Raw genomic sequence first — 21011 nt, 5'->3', positions numbered from 1 at the left:
GAATAAGACCAGATTTTATTTGATGATGCCTTTATTAGTTTATAAATATATATATATATATATAGAGAGAGAGAGAGAGAGAGAGAGAGAAAGAGAGAGAGAGAGAGAGAGAGAGAGAGAGAGAGAGAGAGAGAGAGAGACACACAAAATGAATACCAGTTGTTTATATGAAACTAAGCCAGTTCATAGAATAAAAAAACTGCCCCTTAAAATAAAGTGTGACCATAATACCCCTGGCATGTGAACAAAAACTGTGTTTTCTGGAGTGAGCGTGGTTCTTTACTCTGTAGTTATAGTGCTGTTAAAACTGTGTTTTCTGGAGCGAGCATGGTGCTTTACTCTGTAGTTATAGTGCTGTTAAAACTGTGTTTTCTGGAGCGAGCGTGGTGCTTTACTCTGTAGTTATAGTGCTGTTAAGCGGTTGCCTGTACACACTCTACATACAGTTCTGTGTCTCTCCTCAATAAAATGTTTGAAATGTAGCTTCTTTGTGTGATTCTAAACATAGGCTCTCTGTATTTGTTAACTAGGATTGACACAATCATTCCTCAGTGATGTCTGTTGGTTTCATAGTGTTCAAAGCTAACTTACATTCTGTTGAACAATGATATACAAGCCAAAACATGTTGTCTGGAATAAGCCTAACCTTTTTCTTTCAATAGTAAATGCACTGCCTGACGCAGAAAAGAGAACTCCTCCTTGTACATTATGTGGTGGAATTTGTAAAGAAAAGGAAGACTGCAAAACAGCACCAGGACCTTCATTTGGGGCATTTTGGCATCTTAATGTATTCAAGCAATGTTGTTAATCTTCAATTATAGAATTATGTTATCCATTTTCCTTCTTCTAATTTGGCATATGTCTGGAACCAAACAAGAAGAATAAAAAAAAAGTTATGAATCTGCAAAGCATTTTCAAGTTATTGAAAATGATGCTTATCCCAAACCAGCAACACAGAAATGAACATAAATCAGCTCTGGTACATATGAAAGCCATGTCTAACATGTATTTTAAACCCTGGTCACAGTGGTTAGAGAAAGAGTGGATATTCTAAAGGAACACACAGGCACAGTGAAATGTTTTTTTGGACGGGTGTGTTAAACTGGAATGCTGTCACAGTGCAGGTAGAACAGGTTAGGTGCATAGCAAGGAGGTTATTTCAACTCAGATAAAACCAGCAGCAGTGGTGGAATATTTTCATGAGGCTAATTATACAAAGGGAGTTTACAAGAAGACCATGTGGCTGCTCTGAAACCGGAGGAAAGAGAGCCAGGAAACACACAAAGCCATTCCCTTCATACACTTAATAGGAAACACTTTAGTTAATGGGGGATGGGCTGTAGGGAAGTTATAATAACAAAGGCCAACACCATACTATTTTACAAATCATTCAACTTTGATATACTGAATATGTATTTGGAATTACTGAAAATATGTTGATCATCTGCTGGAAGCTTGTTATGTTCTTTCTGGAGTAAAACATAACGTACTGAAGAGAAGTACACTTTACATGCGGGTGATGATATATCGTCAACACCTTTCCCTCCAGCGCTTACTGTAAATACTGCCATAGTCAGCATAAAAATAAATAAATAAATACATTTTAAAAATTCAGTAATAGGCATCTAGCTAGCTAGTGGACATGTATTTACAGGGCACTTTAGTTAGAACTGAACAGTATCTGCTGAATGTTATTATTTTAACTAAGCTACTTCCCTCTCGACTTGTTTTTGTGCATATAAAACTACAATTCCCAGTATGCGCAGTAGTATTGTAGTGCACCTCGATACGCATCCCCCCGCCCCTTAACGTCTATGACGTTTCGAGGACGTATCCGTAGTAACCTGACCGGCCCTACTGCCTCTGTGTGAGCCGGAGAGTTTCAGGGGAGTTGGGGATACGGTGTTGGTGCGAGAAATCCAAGGCCATCGGCTGGTTTTGACGGACTAGACGGCGGGTTATTGAGGAGGGAAGCCCTTTTTAGAGAGACGAGATGTTGAATATGTGGAAAGTGAGGGAGCTGGTGGATAAAGCGTGAGTATTCTTGAAATTTCAAAGCCGAAGTGTATTCTTGTTATCGTCAGGCCCCTGGTTCTACCTGTTCAAGAGAGACACGTAACCAGGCGCTGACGTCACCCCGTAGACTCAGCTGACACTGGTCCATCATGGCTACCCCGATAGACTTTCAGAGGAAAGCACGGAAATGCTGTAACTTGAATGTATTCATATTTGCACCCCTATTCGAAGAACAACAGTAAACACTCTCATAATATATTAACCTTTGTATTCGCCCTTTCTGTTTTAAAACTGCTGGATCTATTCTAAACACTATGAATAAATAAATACCCCCTGTTCTGTCTGTAAACGAAACGACTGAAAAAAAGCACTTTCCATTATAAATCACACAGATTTTGTAACGTCAGGCCTTAAAGTGGCGTTTCGTTAATAATGTCGTGTAGCAGTGAAATATTGCCCAAAATGTAATAAGTATCTGTAATATGTATATTTTGACTTCCCAAGTTCAGTTGGCATTAAATGTGGAGGCGTGTCTATGTGATTACTGGCAGTGTTTTATTATCTGTTAAATTACACTTCCGATGTTGTTAACGTGCCCCAACATCTATACTTCGTTTAACATGAACTGATAAGAATGAAATATATAATTAACATAACTTTCATTATGTATGTACTTGTTACAAGAATACTAAACCTTGAGAATGCTAGGGGGAAACTAACAAGTCACATGCCGTTACAGTCAGAAAATAAATACATTCTGTTTTAAAAATACGATAACACGGCACTGAAGTCTGTATTGCAAAAAGCTAATGTAATCAATTTGTGGTATTGTAATCTATTTGGTAAAGGATTTAAAACGTTCCAACAATATGAAACCCAGTTCAAAGATGTTTGGCACACTGACATTTTCATTACCAGTATTGGTTGTTTCAAAGCGTCTGCATTGTTGCACAATTAAAAAATAAACAAACAAACAATGTTGTAGCTACAAAGTGTCGACTATTAAAACTTCATTCTTGATATTAATTAAAATTTAAAAAACAACTAAAATGTCAGTTCAGTTTACTATAGACAAATCAGCAGCATTTTTTGTTTTTGTTTTATATAGCCCCCCCATCTATTTATCTATTTATTTATTTATTTATTTATTTATTTATTTGCCTTTTTCAGTGTAGGATTACAACCAATGATCTGATTTAGATAACGTTTTGCACAAATATTCAGTTAAATACAAACTTTGTTCCTGTTAATTCTCAAGGAAATCCGTCCTCTTCACAAGACACAGAGCGGATGATTGGAATGGCTGCAGAAACACATTATTCTGTTCTCTCCTAGGTTTCTCTTTTCAGTGTTGTGAGGTACTGTGCCACTGCTCCCAAGCTTATAGGAGGGCTTTGTTAAAGAACTGACAACTCCTTCTGATGGGTTTTGTAATCCAAACCCCAGCTTGCCATGTATTCTGATTAATTAATGTTGAATAGACTTTCAATAATGATTTGTGACCTTGGCCTTGGTTCTAAGAATGGAGTATTATCACTGTTTGCCCAGAAAGTATATTACCAACTAGGCCTATTGGATGGCCAGTGCTATTGGGCCATTTGGTCAAAATAGTATGTTTTCTACACTGATAAGTCATTGATATCAGATAAATGACAAGCCTAGATTTGTGTGGTGATGGCTGTATCCTTATTCACAGCGGTCTGTGACTTGCCAGTAGTACGATATCCTTTTAAACGTTCCTGCCCTGAACAGCATTGTATCTGGATAGTTATTCAGTTCCATAGAAGATGCCATTGAGCAATAAGCAATGTTTTTATGTTTAAACTGATCCTGATGGCTTACATTTATGTCTGATTTGAATTTCACAACTTCCATAATTGTTTCTACATGTCAACGTTCTGTTTAAACTGCTAATGGGGAGCTATAATTCTCTCCTGAAATTGAAATCCAGATTTTAAAAAGAATCCTGTTTTCCCGGTTTAACAGTGCTGCTGATTGGACAATCAAGATTAATACTCAGAAAGGCGGCTCTTGGGTTACATTAGGCTGGGCAATAATAAAGGTTTTGTTTTAAGGAGGTGCAGATCACACAGCTTGCTTTTGAAAAGTGTTTCACCGTAGTGTATATGATGACCTAGGCCTTAACAGTTAAGTGGCGCACCTTGAGAAGTTGTTCTTTGTCTTTTTCCCCCCCCCAATGTTTATCAGTCTTTAGTACAAAAACAGCATTTGTTTGCTTTCTGATGTAATGTATTACCTTTTGTTGTAACAGAGCACCTGTAGGAGCCCATTGAATTGGTTTCATGCTACTTGATGCTAAAATGACTGAATCAAGGGACTTGACGAACAGACAGATTGATCAAAATAATCCTCTCTTCCTATATGCTGCATAGAATTTTGCAAAGCTCAGTTCTAGGGCAGTTCTGCACAATAGTGCTATATGGTAGACCGGAAATGGTTTAAAAAACAAACACCTGCTGCACTTCCTCTTTCTCACTATCCAAATCACACAGCAGGAATACACTTTAATGTATTTTTTATTTTTTTTTAAAAATAAGGTCTGTCTTTCTTAAAGACCTTGTCAACAGTAACAACACGATCTGATTGGTTTTCATTTAAAAGAAGACCCAAAACTTGGGTCTTTACTCCCAGTGGCAAAGTGAGTGATCTGCTGGAAACAAAGGGACTTGCTGTACCAGATAGTATCGCCGCCTTCTGAGGAAGTTACAACATTGCTACCCTAACACATTTACAATTGAATTGTATTCTTTTTCTTTTGAACTATGAAACTCAGACTGGTAACTGTTTAACCCCAGTTAATACAGCCGTCATTTCTTTTGGAACATGGCATTGAAATCTTTTGTAAATCTAATGTAAAAGTTTTTTTTTTTTCAGTTGTATTTATTGTAGTAACCAGCCGTGTATTTGGCATTTGGATGTTATCATCAGACATGTTACTTTTGTTGTCCACTATTTAAAATACAGTATTTTTTGCACTATATTAGAATATTCTTTCAGCACAGAATCAGAATCTGGATTGTCTGTATTTATGTACAAACATGTTAATGAAAAATCATGGAGGATTTAAGGTTTATCAGGTGCAATAACAAGAGGCTGTCGACAGCACTGAGCGTTCTTAGCTTGGCATTCAGAGTGGTCTTTTACAGAACTCAAGTTCTTAAATGTTGACCCTTGATATAAGCATATTAATAGTTGTCTAGAGATGGGTGTGGTTTCTTTCACTTGCTGCTTTCACAACTTAGCAGCCAGTGTTCTCTCCACAATGCAACAGCGTACTGGCCCTTGGGAACTCAAACATCCATTTTCAATCCAGGTGGAGTCAGTTGTAGGCATTTTACATATTTCCATACAAAGAGATGTAGGCAGCAGTCCAGATAAGGTTTGGGTGATTATGTGAGTAAAATGTGTTGTTTCCTTGAAGAGTACTTTCAATAAATACTGTCCATACTTTAATGCTAATGTTATGCATTAACTACAACCTTACTTTTTAACTGTAATGTTACTTTGAACTAATGTACAAAAACTTTGACTTAAGAATAATTGTGGTTTTTATTTTAATTTTATTTCCTTTATTGACCAGAAACAATATGGCTGTGAAGCAAAAAAACACAGAAACTGAACATATTTTCCAACGCTGCAGATGGAAGATAGGCCTACTAACAAAAGGCTTGCATGCACATGCTATATATTTATAAAGAAGCGATAATATTGTATTCCCTATTGATTGCCTTGCGATAGCAATATAAACCATCCTGACTTTCTCCAAACACAGAATATTGTATTTATTATATAGAATTACCTCCCAATAATTTGGTTGACAGATAGGTACGCTGGTAGGTTAGGTTGAGGGGTTTTAGTCTTTGTTTCTTATTGCCAATTGAATTAAGAGAATTATATTTTCAATGGGAGACCCACAATCTCCTCTGGGACCTTCAGTTTTTTTTTAGTTGAGAGTCCTGGACCCTCATTGGGAAAAAGTTCTGGAGAGCCCTGGTCCAGACAGGAGGTAAGTTCTGTTTGAGATGAATGATCCCTGGTTTTTTACTCCTTGGGTCAAATGAGTGCCTCTGTCGCAGTGGTTGGCCCTTCTTGTCCAGCTATTCGTTCCAACCCTGTTCTGAAATGTTTAAATGAACCAGTTTGCCCCCATCCAGGTTAGTGTATTTTGTTTAAACTTGTACAGTAACTGGAGAGCTTTTAATATTAACTGTCCAGTAGAATTGGCATTCTGTCATGTAATAGCTTGGATAGTCTTCCGGATACTGCTCTATATACAGTAGGCCCTTGGTGGAACAGCCTCAGTACAGCACTAACTGTTAATGTAACACTTGTGTTATTCTATTGTCCTGCTTCAAAGCTGTTCCATAATGTGTATAAATATTGATTTTCTACAGAACGTTGTGCTCTGGGTTGATTTATAAATGAATGGTTGCTATCTCTATTTTGATATTAACAACTGAGGGAGCAGTTCATTATGAACCAGGAAATAGCTTTCTCATTTCCTCCCCTGCATTGCTATAACTCGCCAGTGGATAGCAGGATGTTATCTTTGGCTGACTGTTGCAAAGAGTAAAGTAACTTTATTACAAGGCTGTTCTACTTTTTATTCATTGGATTAAGACCTGACGGAGATCCAAAAACCTTTGAATGCATAACATTCAAGAGATAGAACTACAGTGCCTCACGGCGGCATGGATTCTGCCTGCATTGTGATTTCTTTTGGCCAAAGGAGTGTGTTAAACCATGGGAGAGATGGAGATTCCCTCAGAATAAAAGAATGAATGAACTCCATGGTGGATACAGCAGTGTTAGGAACAAATATGTACCAGAGTAAAGGCCAGTCTCAGAAGTATCTGTGTTTGGGGACCCTTTTATAAGACACTAGAATACGACTGGCCAAGAATAATAATTTAATAAACATACTGTAGTATAAAATAAGTATATCAAGTAAAGCTGCAAGGATTATTTTACCTAGTTAGTTGATTAAAGACACTTGACCCTTGCTTTGTAATTGGCTGAACAATGTCTACGATGTGCAACAGCCATTTAAGCCAGAAGACCATCTGTGTACAGTACCTATTAATAGGACCAAGAAAACCTGTATGCATATTATTTGAAAGCTGTTTCACAAGTCATCATTGTGTTTTGGATGCCTTAGCATTCCTATTTTGAAACAGCTTTCTTTGTGTCGTGACTTTGTACTCTCTTTTTTCTTATAACTATATGGCAGGTACACTGTTATTTAATCGTATGGTACAGATCCAGTTGCATTTGCAGTTGCAGATGCATTACCGGACACTTTTTTTGTGTTTTGTTTTTTCAATGCATAATGAATAGAAAAACAAATCTTTTAGAATAAGAATAACCAGAATAATTCATATTTTGTGAATTGATTTAGTTTTGCTCTCCTTTTAATCACGATTTAAAATACACTATATTATTGCAAAATTATTTTGCAAATGTAGGTTACAGCATGTTTACGTCAGTGTTTCGCAATGCCCTGGTTTATTCTACAAGCAGATTAAACAATCATGATGTGTTTTCACAAAAAATAGGCCTGCATTGTATTTGCAGTGATACACCACTGGTGCTTTAATCTGACATTCTTTTTAGGTTAATTTTCCTCTGGGATGTGTGTACTGTAGGAGGTGTGTGTTGTACTACTTTTACTGTAGTGAGGGTGGTCATGTCCATTAATGGTACTGTAAGTGTTGCTGTAGTATTGGTTGACCGTGATAGGACTTTGGCTAATGTTTTATCAACTGTACAGTGTTTTATTTTGATAATGGAATTATTATTTCAAATCAGCTTTTGTTTTGTTTTTGGATAAAAAACAAAGTTCATTACCGTTTCTGAATTTTTTGCCTTTAAAGAAAGTGCGTTGGTTCTGGACAAGACATTTCTCCTGGTGCATTTACAGTACAGCTGGTCAAAAGTGGGCAACTGTCACTGATTAAATAATTAATAAACCTCTTGCTGCTGCGCAGGAAGTGGGAATAAATATAAACTTTGCTGTACAGAAAACACTCGACTCATGCAGTGAGGGGTTTGTGGTTGAGTCGCGCCCTGCTCTTCTGGGTGGTAACAGTGCAGCTTTTAAGATTAAAATGCTCACGCCAATATACCATACATGTAAGAATAATTCTGATGCTCCAGTCATTTTTATTATGTGTTATTGTTAAAAATCTGCTATAGTTTGAAATATTGAGCACAACATTGCATGCGAGTTCAGAAAATTCATGTGAGCCCTGCTGTTTTATTTGAGAACTGTACAGTGGCACAATTTGGCACTACTGTACAGTAGCAGAACAACTTGTTTGCCTACACACTGGAGATTTACATACAGTACTGTAGTTCTGACCCTCATGTGCAATATAAAGAAAGGCTGAATTGTCAGTAGAATAAAGACTTGAGTAAACTACAGTACAGAAAATATTCATTGGAATTGTCACAAGAATTGTGGGTAGGGTGCAGAATAAAGGCTGAGTAAAACATGGGAAAGGAAGAAGAAATCTACATTGCCACCTATTTTTAAAACTGTCTTAACCTTCCTGGTTGAAAGCCAAGCTAACGTTTTAATTTGTTAATAAATTAACTTTTCATGAGTTCAGACAACCATGTCTCCATGTTGGGGTTCGACATTAACCATGACCTGGTAGACATCAGTTTGGCCTGTAGTTATAACGCACCATAGGCCCGACTGGGCCGGTTACATTTTGAACTGTATTTAATACATGTTTTAAATGTTATTGTTAAAAAATGAACATGAGGAACACGAAATACCAAAATATAAAACTCTTTACTTCACACATGTGTAAAACAAAAAAAGGGAGTAGGCTTAAATAGTACTACACAACGATGTACTACAGTTGTCCTTTATAATTGAGTAAAGCAAACATAAAAAATGTGTTGTACTTACAATCAGTTCTAAAGAACACAATTTTAAAATACAACGTGCTTTTTTACTATTGTACCGCCTCCCGCTGTAAATCCATCTCAATTTTGCGTGCAGCTTCATAGCCAGTTTCAAAGTTGCAATTCTGCCTCAATCTGCTAGAAATACGCAGCTGCAAAGGCAGTGTGTTATAGAAGCTGCATGACGTATGTGCTTAAATCAAGTGCGCTCTGTAGCAATGGCAACTAGTAATAAAGTTGTTAATAAGCGGCGTGCAGTTGCTAATATCAGAATTCCATTAACATTAAAGTCTATGGGACGGAATTGGTTCCTGGGAAAATGTTAATAACCAGAAGTTGTCTTTATCAGGGTTTGCTAACAACCAGCATCTGCTGTGTGTGTGTTTGTGTGTGTAAAACTGATTATTAAAACATTAATTTCTGTCAAATACATTTGATAACTATTATAACTGACTTTCACAAAAAGGTCTGCAAAATATTTATTACAGCAATAACAGGGTTTTGAAAGTATCTATTTATTTATTTATTTATTTATTTATTTATTATTTCCCTGGAGAATAATTATATCTCACTTTTACATGAAGTGATGAAAACGCTTTGGGTAAAGTGAATCTTCTGCACCTCTATGGGATCATTCGCAAGACAACCCCAAGCCAAACACGACACCATTTCAGCTATCTGAAAAAGTAATTTAACCCCAAGCAGATGGGGTTGTATTTCAGCTCAGGATCCTAACATACACTGACCCTTTTGCACATACCATGTGGTTAAAGATTTTTTTAATTGTATAAGCTTTGTGAAATTTCCAATTAACATGGTTCATATACAAGCACACAATGGCTTTCGCTGTTGTAATAAAACTCTTACTGAGCAAATTGTATATTACTGATTATTTTGTTAAGTTTTTAATTATACAGGGTGATTTCATAGATTGAACAATATTGTCGGACATTGCAAAAGCTGCATCATTTATGGATCATATCTTATATGTACAGTGTCAAATATTTTTCCTTTGCAAAGAGGCTTTTCATGCTCACCCTCCGCTCAGGCACTTTACCCACTCCACTCCACACTCCGCTCGCGCTCACATGCTCTGCAGGGTGGGCGAACCAGGCGTCTGGCGATTCTGCCTCTATGGATAGGGCTGCTCTTGAACTTTGCCATTTTTAACTTGTCGTATAATTGAATAAATCGGTGAAGCACAATCTTTCAGCATTATTTAGAAGTATAAATATAATTGTGGTAATATTTATTAATTTACTTATTTTAAATATCAACATTATATTTATGTTCAAATGCCATGTTTAATTCTTAATACGTTGATAAAAAGTGGGGAGGAAAAACGTAATTGGCCGTTTTTGAAAAACAGAATTTGCTATTCCCAAAAATGGAAAATCAGTAGGCCTAAAGATGGTTACAGTTGAAGGCAGTGCAGATGCCAGTGTTTTATACAGTACTATAAAGCAATTATATGCAGGCCACCAGTTAAGCATGCAAGGGTAATCCAAGAGTAACAACTTCTTAAAGACAACTTAAATGTGTTGTGAATGATCCTTGGAGTAAGCCATACAATTTCCTAATGCCCTGTGGAGATATCTCATTAAAGCATGCAGTGTATGGTAATTAAGGTTTCATGGGGTGGTGTGTTTTGATGTTAATATGAAATGTATGGTTTGCTTCTTTTCCCAGCACCAACGTGGTGATGAATTATTCAGAAATCGAGTCACAGGTGCGAGAAGCTACTAACGATGATCCTTGGGGACCTTCAGGGCAACTCATGGGGGAGATCGCAAAGTAAGTGGTATTTCTAATAAACTAAAAAGAAGCGGCAAACTCAGTCTCTTTGTATGCTGGTATAAAACCTTCGGACCAGGTAAGTTCATGCTAGGTATTTTCTTTGGTGATGATCGTTTATTCTGGAACAATAATTATTTATGTAGACTGTAATTGGAGTGCTTTGGTGGCATTCCTAGATTACATTTCCAATAAATCCAGATTTTAATTAGTTACTCATATTAGTAAAGAATTGTTTACTATATTAAGTAAAATATGTGTTAAAACACAATACAACTTGTGTTAATGTCCCCGTATTTTGATTGATTTCTAGATCTACATTCATGTATGAACAATTTCCAGAGGTCATGAACATGCTATGGACCCGCATGTTAAAGGACAACAAAAAGAACTGGAGAAGAGTTTATAAGGTTTGATATAAGGCCTTTACTGATACAGTAGCTGCATCTGCAATTCATATACAAGAAATTAGTAACAAAAGCTTATTGAAGTTATGGGGGCAAGTCTTCAAAATAGATAATTTGCACTCCTTTTATATATGTATATATAATTAATTATTAGGGCTGCCGCTCAATAAAAAATTTTGATAATTTAATTTATGAGCATTATTTGATTAACCGGTAGGTTAATCCGTGCACTTTTTTAATAAAAGTAACAATCTTATAGCGGCTGTCCAAAAAAAATAAGCTCAGTGGAAATTTGTTTTTTTTAAAACCATTTATTATTGTATTTATTTTAGTAAATGTAACACATGTTATCTTTCTGTCCTATTACCCTATTAAAACAGATTTAGGGACCTGATAACTCTGGTGTAAAAACAGCTTGGTTACAATGCACACAAGTAACTTTGCAGACATGTTTGACAGTTGTTTAAATTGACATAGATAAACATTCCAGTTCCATATATATATATATATATATATATATAGCACACTATCAGCAATCCTTGTACAAAACAAGATAACTATGATTTTTACACATCTTTAACCCCTTTTTATACGAGCGTCAAACCACAGTGTCCTACCACTTCCTAAGAGGCAGCGCACGCACGAATCAGCACTTTCCTAAATAGCAGCACGCATTTCTCTCTACCCAGAATGTACTTTTAATGCACAATTAAAATGTAAAAAAAATCTGCGATCAACTCTTTATTTGTTAATCGTTCAGATTTATACATAAAAACAAAAAAATATCAATTATTTATCTTTTTGAAAGCCGTCTGTATAAACACATTCTGAGAGGTAAGATTAAGATAATCATAGATGTGTTTTCTTGTATGCTGTTGAGAGTTTGTGAGTGATATGTGGTTCAGTGGGGGCTGGGTCTCTTGCGTGTCGCCAGTCAAGGTTTGTTTCCCATAATGCTTTTCCACAACTTTCTGCAGTTAAAAGATAATGTGGCTTTTTTAATGTTTCTTTACCCAAATGAGAATCCAAAGTTATTTAAGTGTAGGAATAGAAATCCATGTTCAGTACAGCTGCTGCTTTTCTTTTGAACCCTATATTTTATTTTATACTCAATATGTTTTGCCATGTCAGCATATGATGCAAGTGGTTCATCTTAGTGACACTGTTGTTAACCACTAAAGTTTTACTCTTCAGATTATTGATTTGTAGAAGCAAGCTACATCCTGTTTTCATAAACGCTTCAGACACATTCAAAGTTTGTCTTTCCATGAAGAACAAACTTCTTAACAATATATTCTATCTGGTTTGCTTTTAAATTATTTTTTTTTTAAATGTATTTTGGCATTCTTTTCAAAAAAGACCATTTTTGAAAGAATTGAGTAATTTAAACTGGAGTAAAAGTTGTTTTTGCGTGTTAATTAACTTCGCTGCAGGCATTGGAGTGAATTATTTTTGTCAACATATATTGACTTACTTTATTAACATAGTCATTCAGTAATAACCAGGGAATATCTTAAGGAAAGTAATTATCTTGAATGGATACTTGATCAATTTTACATGTTAGTTACCTATGCAATTACAGTATGTATTTTACCTTGTGTGAATACAGTATGTTCTTATGCCATGGGGTCCATCTGCTGGTGTATTGGTTGGCTGTTCCATCAGTTTGCCATGCTGTTGACATTACAGATTCTGTAGCTATGGCTGATTTTAAGAAGTGTTGCAGCTTTGGGGCTTACTTTAAACAAACCCAAACGTATTGAAACACACTATGAACATAAAAAGCTTTCAGTGGTCTGCTACCCCAAAAGTAATTGGATCAGATATTCATTCAAATCTCAAGTCTCAAGCAGCGGCCGTGCAGAATTCAGAATGTTTATTTTGTTTGTTAGAGAACTTATTATATCGGGGGATATAGTTGTATAATTATATTCAGCTGGTAAGCTAATGATGCAGCTGTCAATTTTGATTGGGCATGGAAGTGTCTGCCTGTAGAATTGTTAGCATTTGCAGCCCTTTATTTATGCAGAAAAAAACAAGCATTAGGATTGTAGGGAGTGTTTGTTTTCTGACTCTCACAAATGATTTCTTTCCTAGGCTTTGCTCCTGCTGGCATACCTCATAAGAAATGGGTCAGAGAGAGTTGTGACGAGCACCAGAGAACACATCTATGATCTGCGCTCTATAGAAAATTATCATTTTGTAGGTAAGCATTAAAGGGGTGGGTGACTTATGAGGAAATTAAAGCAGCCGTTTGAGTTGTCACTCACCTGAACTGCTTTCTGAAGATAGACTTCCCTGCTCTAATTAGAAAGTGACTGTTGTCGGCTGTGTGAAGTGCGTGGAATCTAAGATGTGGACCCTAGAGTATTAATTAGTGAAGACAAGAGCTCGCAGATCGGATGTGGAAAATGGAACGAGCTCAATGTGAGCATTTGGGTTTTATATATTTAAAAAACTACCCCTGTGACTGGTCCCCTGAGGTCACCCATAAAGGAATTGCTTTAATTACATGGGAAGAAAAGGTTTGAGCTCAAACAGATATGTTTGAAGTACAAAGTGTTTGTAGTAATACAGTAACAAGATGAAAACCATTTTATTTTAAATGATCAGTTTTGGATAAATTTAATCATGTGCAATCTGAAGATGCAAGCTTTGTTGGGACACAAGTGACATGACTTTCAGACGGATTCATTAGTCACTTCACAAGTTCAACCGATAGCTCTCTAATATGTTAATCCAATACCAAAAACATCATAACTATATTTTTCTGATTTCTTTGAGTGTCCTATGGGAGTACAATTTAAACACGTTTGGAGCCAGGGGCTGACAATATTTTCCCATTTCATACAATCAACATTCCTGCACTGCTTTCTAGGCTAGTCACTTTGTTTAATGCATCTACACCACAGCTCCAGAACAGTTTTGACAGTTTTCGTATAATTCAGTTTTCTTACATGGGATAAAGTCTAAGGGCCCCTCACCGACTAATAGTATGTAAGCCCTAAAGATCCTGAAAGAGCTGAAATCTGTGCAAGGGCCCTATCATGTGTCCTGAAAAGGTGATGATTCCGGACTGCAATTTCAGATGTTTATTTTTCCAGATGAGAATGGGAAGGACCAGGGGATCAATGTCCGGCAGAAAGTGAAGGAGATGGTGGATTTCGTACAGGACGATGACCGTTTACGAGAAGAGAGGAAGAAGGCAAAGAAAAACAAGGACAAATACATCGGGGTGTCCTCAGACACTCTCGGAGGGTTCAGATACAGTGAGTACTGTGGTCTGTGGGACAAGGAAATTGGGGAGATGAAGCATGTGGAGCACTGGTGATTTTATCTAGGCATTTCAGACTGTCGTGCTGTAAAACTGTGCTGCAGTGAGGTACGATTTGGCCCATTCCAAGTTATGCAACTTTAATGACTCAGGAAATCACCCCTTTTTATGAGTTTGTGAAAATTGTAATCAAGAATATTTTCATTTTGGAAGCTTTTGGCTATATAACTTTTTAAAAATGTGTTGCGCCAAGTTTTCAGCCTTCATAACAATGCAGGTGGGTGTGCTCCAAACAGTAACACACGCAACATGGAATGGGCCATTTCCAAGTGAAAGCATGTAAACCATTGCTGTGTTTAACTGAAATGCAATGCCTAGTTAACCTTATTTCAAACTAAATGTTGCATTACATTGTTGGTGCATTCAATTACTGAATATAAGAAAGAATACATTTTTAAGAAGTGTGAAACAGTAAATATCTTCCTATTTTTAGAATATATTTTAAGAGGTTTTTAGCTTTGTAAATCACGTACGCTTGCAGCATGTCCCCTCTTTGTTTTTGCTTGTCCTCTGCTGAAGTCAACCTGAGACACATACCCAGGTCACTCTGTCTGCTCTTTCTACAGTGTTCTCATTCCTATCCTCGTGCCAGTTCTCATGGACTGCTTGTTTACTGTGCACAAGAAGTTAAATAAAACCAATATGAGAATACCCTCATTTCATACTCAATTAACCCTTATTATAAAGCCTGTATATCTGATTCATGGAAGACCTCACGAGTCTAGTTGGTGTTTTGTGTAGTAGATATAAGAAAGCTTTGCCTGTATGATCATTTTATCCAAATGAAATGAGGGAATCTAACATTGTGTTATGTGAGCAGAAAACAAGCTAAACATAAGTTAGTTCAGTACAGTATTTAATTATCAGTTTGAGCACTGAGATCTACATCATTTGTTTTAAGAAAGTTTGAATCAGTCTTTTTATTCAGATGTCTGGAGTAACTTGCCAAGGTTATATATTTATGAAAGACAATCTGATGCTGAACTGACTTTGCCTCCTATTTCAGCACCAGTAAAATCGAAAGACAGCTGGTTGTGATGTTTTCTTGCATATTGTTCCTTAATTTTTTTTTCTTTCCCTGCTGATTTCACTATCCAGATGACTGATCTTTTGATTCTAGTTCTTTAGATTTTCTGTGCGTGTGGGGCTAACCCTTTTAACATGCTGTGCTACAACATCTGCACAGTTAATACAGTACTGTCTCGCTGTCTCCTACATCCATGGAAAGAGGAGTTCTCATTGCAGAAGTTTTGGTGCTGTACATATTGAGCAGGCCAGTCTTTAGTTATGTGGCCATTGCATTATGTTTATCTTGGAATTGGTTCATTTACTTCCTTTATTTCCCTTTGGCTAATTTGGTAAGTAAACCAAATTAATATTGAAGCAGGTATATCATTCTTGATTTTAATCAGGATTTTCGAAATAAGCTGGCGACCGGCACGATACACCACCTAAAATTATATTTGCGCCTCATACTTTTATTAAAAAAAAATAAAGATTACTTTCTGGTATTCTCATTGTCAATTTTTTTTCGTATTATGTTACAGAAGTTATACATATTACATAATAGCTATATGTATGCACCAAAAAAAAAGTATTCCTTTTGTTATATAGTAAAAATATGCACCCATGGGGATTATCATATTGGGGGTTCAGGTATAGAAGCTGTACATCTTTAAGAATAATTAAACACAAAAGAAAGTGAAAAGGCTACCGTATCAAGCTGGAAAAAGTTTTCTTTCTGAACACCAATAAACCAACTTTGTCTTTCGCCAGGCAAATCGTAGCGTGCCTAAATAAAGTTTGAATCAACACAAACAGATTTATTTAGTCTGTTGCATCTTTAGCAGCCGTGAATATCCCAGGTAAATAAATAGATTCGCTTACATTGTTTACCTTCAAGAGTTTGACTTAAGAGGATGACTTAATTGCGCAGCAGATTCCCTAGTTAGATGATGAGCTGATAATATCTCTTCAGCCAAAGAAGCGGGTGTGGTAATGTTAAAACGTTACCATAAAGAAAAACAGCATGTAGTGTGAGTTTTGTATTAAAGCAGGGTCAGCTGTTGCAGGGAAAACAAAGTTTATTTCTCAAACTGACAATTTTAAGGTGAAAGCAGAACACATAACATTTAGGAAATTAAAATTGAAATGCACTGCAGCTTACTTGATTGCAGTAAAAAAAAAAAAAAAACTGCCATTCACAAAATGTAGCTGTCGGATTGTGTCCTTGTGGTAAACTCAAACAAAGACCACAGCATGACTTCATGACCTTAGTTATTTCTATGTAGGGGAAATTCAATAAAACAATCCGCTGCATTAGCAAAGTTGTCAAACTATTAACATTCTATAAGCCTTTAATTTAATTATAGAATTGATGAGGATGTTGAATCACAAATATCCTTCCAACTATTTTGTTCTACATCTATTTAAGTGTAGACATTTGACACAAACACTAGCTGACCCTTTGTTACTGAGTTTGCTAGTTACCTCAGCAACTCTGTACTCAAAAGCATGTCTGCTTATTTCTGTTTTATATGCGCTTGGGGTAAGATGAAGATTAGTGCCATGAACTAAACCTTACTTGGTATTTTTCAGTTTCCCTGCAGTGTCTGTATTATTTATAGTCTTGGTGTGTTTTATCCTCTTCCTCTAGAATAGCTTCCAGATTGTGCTGGCAGTTGCAGCAGGAATGGCATATTGGGGCACGGCTGACCATTACAAAGCTGGCAAAAGCCATTTCATTTAACTTGCATGCGCCAGGTGTTTAATGTCTTTTGTAGTTCTGTTATTCTGCTCCACAAGGTTGTCTTGGTAAATATTGCTGAAGTGGAGACAAAGTGATGTGCATTAAGTGTGTGCAGTTGTCATAACAAAACCACTCTTTATCTGCACCTGTGCCTTTTTAATGAAGTCCATCATCTGCTGTGTCGTGCCTCGAGTCAGCAAGACTTCAGGAGCTTTTAGCCTGCCTCAAAACTACTGAGCTAACAGTTCTGATAAGAGTGATGTCTCTTGAACCTAATTTCTTTTGTATTTCTTGTATTTTTTTTTAATCAACCTTAAAGGTGGTGACAGGTATGACTCTGAGCCCAAATCAAAATGGGACGAGGAATGGGATAACAACAAGGGCGGCTTCCCGTTCAGTGAAAAGCTAGGAGAGATTGGTGACAAGATTGGAAGTACAATTGATGAAACGATCAACAAGTTCCGTAACAAAGAGAGAGAGGACTCGCCCGAGAGGCTCAGGTAAAGGGCTATGTTTGCTGGTCTGTATATACTGCTGCAGCTGTAGGATTACTTTTTTCTCGATTATAAAAATCTGGTTTAAGTTAAGCATGTATCCCTAAAGTAATTTTAACTATATTATCATATTCTAAATTTAAGCACAGACTGTGTGACGAGTATCCCGGCATGATAAATATACTGTAACATAATTAAGATAGGTTTACTTTTTGTGTGCAGATTGTTTTCAACCAGCCATGCCTTGAAGTTGTAATAGAAGTATTGAGGTATGTCTCCCATGAAAGATTCTAAACTCTTTCTATTTCCAGCTCAGTCGCATCATTGTAGAAATAGGCATGCCTTCGCTACAGAGTAAAATCAGAAACGGAACAAATCATTTTAAGTTCAACCTTGTATTATGTTTGCTGCTAACAGTGACAATGAAGAAGAGCGAGCATCCAGAAATGGCAGACCTGGAAAGTCCGAATTTAAAGATGAGGAAGAGACCGTAACAACCAAAAGCGTTCATATCACACAGGCCACAGAAACCACCACATCCCGGAAACGTGGCGTTCCCAGCAAAACAGTGGACCTTGGAGCAGCCGCACACTACACCGGGGGCAACAGCAAGCCTGACCTTGTGGGGCAGCCTGCAGTCAAGGTAAGGGAATACGTAAAGGGGTAGCCAGACACCTTCACTTAGATATTTTAAGATCAGCCATTTTATTTTAAATAGCCAAGCTAAACATGATCATAGTCTGTGATTAAGAACTCAATTTTTTGGCAAAAAAGATATTTAGTTATTTATGTGTTTCTAATCGTAAGTCCACTGTAGAAGTACAGGTCCTGATAATAAATAATGTCTGTATATAAATAAAGGATATATGTAAATACATATTTATTCAATATATTAAACAATTGTCTAGGAAGAAAGAGCCTGATGGAGTGTTAGTGGTGCTTTGTTTTTCTAGTCCATACATTGTCCTCTGCTGCCCCCTTGTGACTGCTATACAGCACTGACTACTTTGACTTGAAATCTGCTGTCAATCTGACTTGAAATCTGTTTTCTGACACACAAAGCTCACGCTATCCATTTACTTTTGTCTTGTTTTTCTTAGGCTCAAGCTGGTATTACATCCTCAAATAGTGGCCTGGAAGACCTGTTTATGGTAGACTCTGGAGTGGGATCTAGTCATGCAGCACCAGCAGGTAACATTTCTACAGAGATCCGTCTTATCAAACACAATGCAGCAGTCCTTCTCACAGAAGCAATGCTATTGCAAAATAGCAATGGTGTTACTATAAGCAACCTGTAATCCAAATACTTCATGGGGAATTATCAATTTTTAGATATTGAAAGCTCTCAATTGTTTTGCATGTTAGTATGGGCTGACTTGTGGTGGTCTGTATTTTTAAATAAACTTGGACTTGGGGGGGGGGGGGGGATTGGGGATACATTTAAACAGCATAGCTAAGTGCAGCAGATGGGGCTGAATGTCTTGCAGCAATAAGACAAGTTATCCCTTGTGGTGCTGAAGTGCTGCACAGATGTTGCTATCCCACCTTGCTGATTCCTGGGCACTGCAGGCTAAACAGCTGGGCTACGTCCAATATCAGCTGTACTTTATAGAACACACTTTTCAATCCCTGCGTTTTCATTATGTTGGATTATCATAAGGTCTAAAAGGTCGCATTTAGTGATTTTCTACTTTTTTTTGTTTTTTCATGTTCCACAGACCAGTTATGTTCGCATATTTATTTATATTTGGAACCAAAAAGGAAACAAGAATATAGGCAATTTTACATGTGGCTGGAAGTTAAGAAATGAAGAGACACGTAGTCATTGTGTTGTATTATCTGCATGTATTTCTAGGTGGAAGTGCTGATCTTTTTGGGGGATTTGCAGACTTTTCTTCACCAGCTGCTTCAGCAAGCTTGCCTTCAGGACCTGGTATGTTGTAAATAATTAATAATACTATTCAGACCTTTGGCTGACCATCTCCTAATTTGTTTTGATTAAATATGCTTCCCTCCTTGGGTATACATTTTGCATTTAGATATTATAATCTTGAAATCCATTCTTGAATTACTTGCTGATAGTAACGGTTTGGCCAAGGGATAAATTCATTAGGAATAAAAGTATGGTGAACTGTCAAACTCCGCACATAAACACACTCAATAACGCCAACATAAAAATCCAAGCTTAAACCTGTATGTGTCAAATCATTACCCTTGTGGAGGTATTTTGTTCGTTTGTGTAAACTAAAACATTTACATTTGTATGTCTATTCTAATGTGATTAATCTGGATTGATAGTTATTTCACACGGGACTGAAAGTGTTGCAAAATGATTAATCAAGTTTGAAAATTATTTCTAATGGGACTCTTGTGCTTCAGAAGTGATTAATCATCTTTGGTAACATTTGCCAAAGGGGACTCTTTTCAGTATAAGTTCTAAATTAAAATTTAAAATATATATATTTGTATGGTGTTTTGTGACATGACAAGATGCCATATATTTGATAGTGTATGGCTTCAAATATGTTTTGGCCACAAAAAAACAAAACAAACAAAACAATTCCTGCACAACGGAGCACTTCGGTTTTAATTGTACCATTTGAACTTCTCCAACAACAAAATCAGGGAGGTTTTTCTTTTGTTTTTGACTCTTCTGAGAAACATTTTTATCTTCATTTATTTTCATTGCTACCTTTTGAAAATCTAATGAAATATTCATTAGGCAGGAAAGCTGTCCAGATGGAGTTGCTACCTGCAGATGATAATCAGGACGGACACAAGTCAGCTCATGTTAGTTCTGGTTCACGTCATCTTGTCCTTTTTTCAAACACTTTAAAGTCCCTAACTTTCTTCTTCCAGGTACAGTAACAAGTGGCAATGGCGAGTTTGGAGAGTGGAATGCTTTTGGTCCAGGCCACACTGCTGCTGCTCCTCCTGTGGCGTCATCAGGTGCTGACCTGTTTGCTAGCATTCAGCCTGCTCCAGCCCACATCCCTGCTACCCCGTCCACCGACTTGTTTGACCTGTTAGGTTCGACTCAAGCAACCATGGCCTCCTCCCAAAGCATGAACTTTGCTATTTCCAGTACAAGCACTGTGGGCATGACCACAAACTTGCCCATGTCAAGATCACAGGTACGAGAACCTTTTTACATATGTTGCTAAATTGAGCAGAAGGAATAAGACATGATGCCCATGGTCTTCTCAGGTCAACCCTTTAGCTCAATTTGCAATAGTTGTGTGAGTATTATTATTATTATTATTATTATTATTATTATTATT

At 36.8% G+C, this 21011-nt stretch overlaps 1 protein-coding gene across 1 annotated transcript in view; it reads left to right on the top strand.

Annotated features, from left to right (window-relative positions):
• The first annotated feature begins 1805 nt into the window (after positions 1-1805).
• Positions 1806-21011, top strand: part of LOC117413265 (clathrin interactor 1-like) — a 23252-nt gene continuing 4046 nt past the window's right edge. The window contains exons 1-10 of the mRNA XM_034022190.3: positions 1806-2034; positions 10642-10746; positions 11060-11156; positions 13251-13359; positions 14258-14422; positions 17556-17736; positions 18148-18373; positions 18831-18921; positions 19586-19663; positions 20590-20864. Of these exons, the coding sequence (XP_033878081.3) occupies positions 1994-2034; positions 10642-10746; positions 11060-11156; positions 13251-13359; positions 14258-14422; positions 17556-17736; positions 18148-18373; positions 18831-18921; positions 19586-19663; positions 20590-20864 (1368 nt within the window). The 5' untranslated portion in view covers positions 1806-1993. The remainder of the gene's footprint in view (positions 2035-10641; positions 10747-11059; positions 11157-13250; positions 13360-14257; positions 14423-17555; positions 17737-18147; positions 18374-18830; positions 18922-19585; positions 19664-20589; positions 20865-21011) is intronic.

The sequence above is a fragment of the Acipenser ruthenus genome, chromosome 23, assembly GCF_902713425.1.
Source record: "Acipenser ruthenus chromosome 23, fAciRut3.2 maternal haplotype, whole genome shotgun sequence".
Lineage (NCBI taxonomy): Eukaryota > Metazoa > Chordata > Actinopteri > Acipenseriformes > Acipenseridae > Acipenser > Acipenser ruthenus.
The sequence above is the reverse complement of the archived record's forward strand: the minus strand, read 5'-3'. Positions and strand labels throughout refer to the sequence as shown.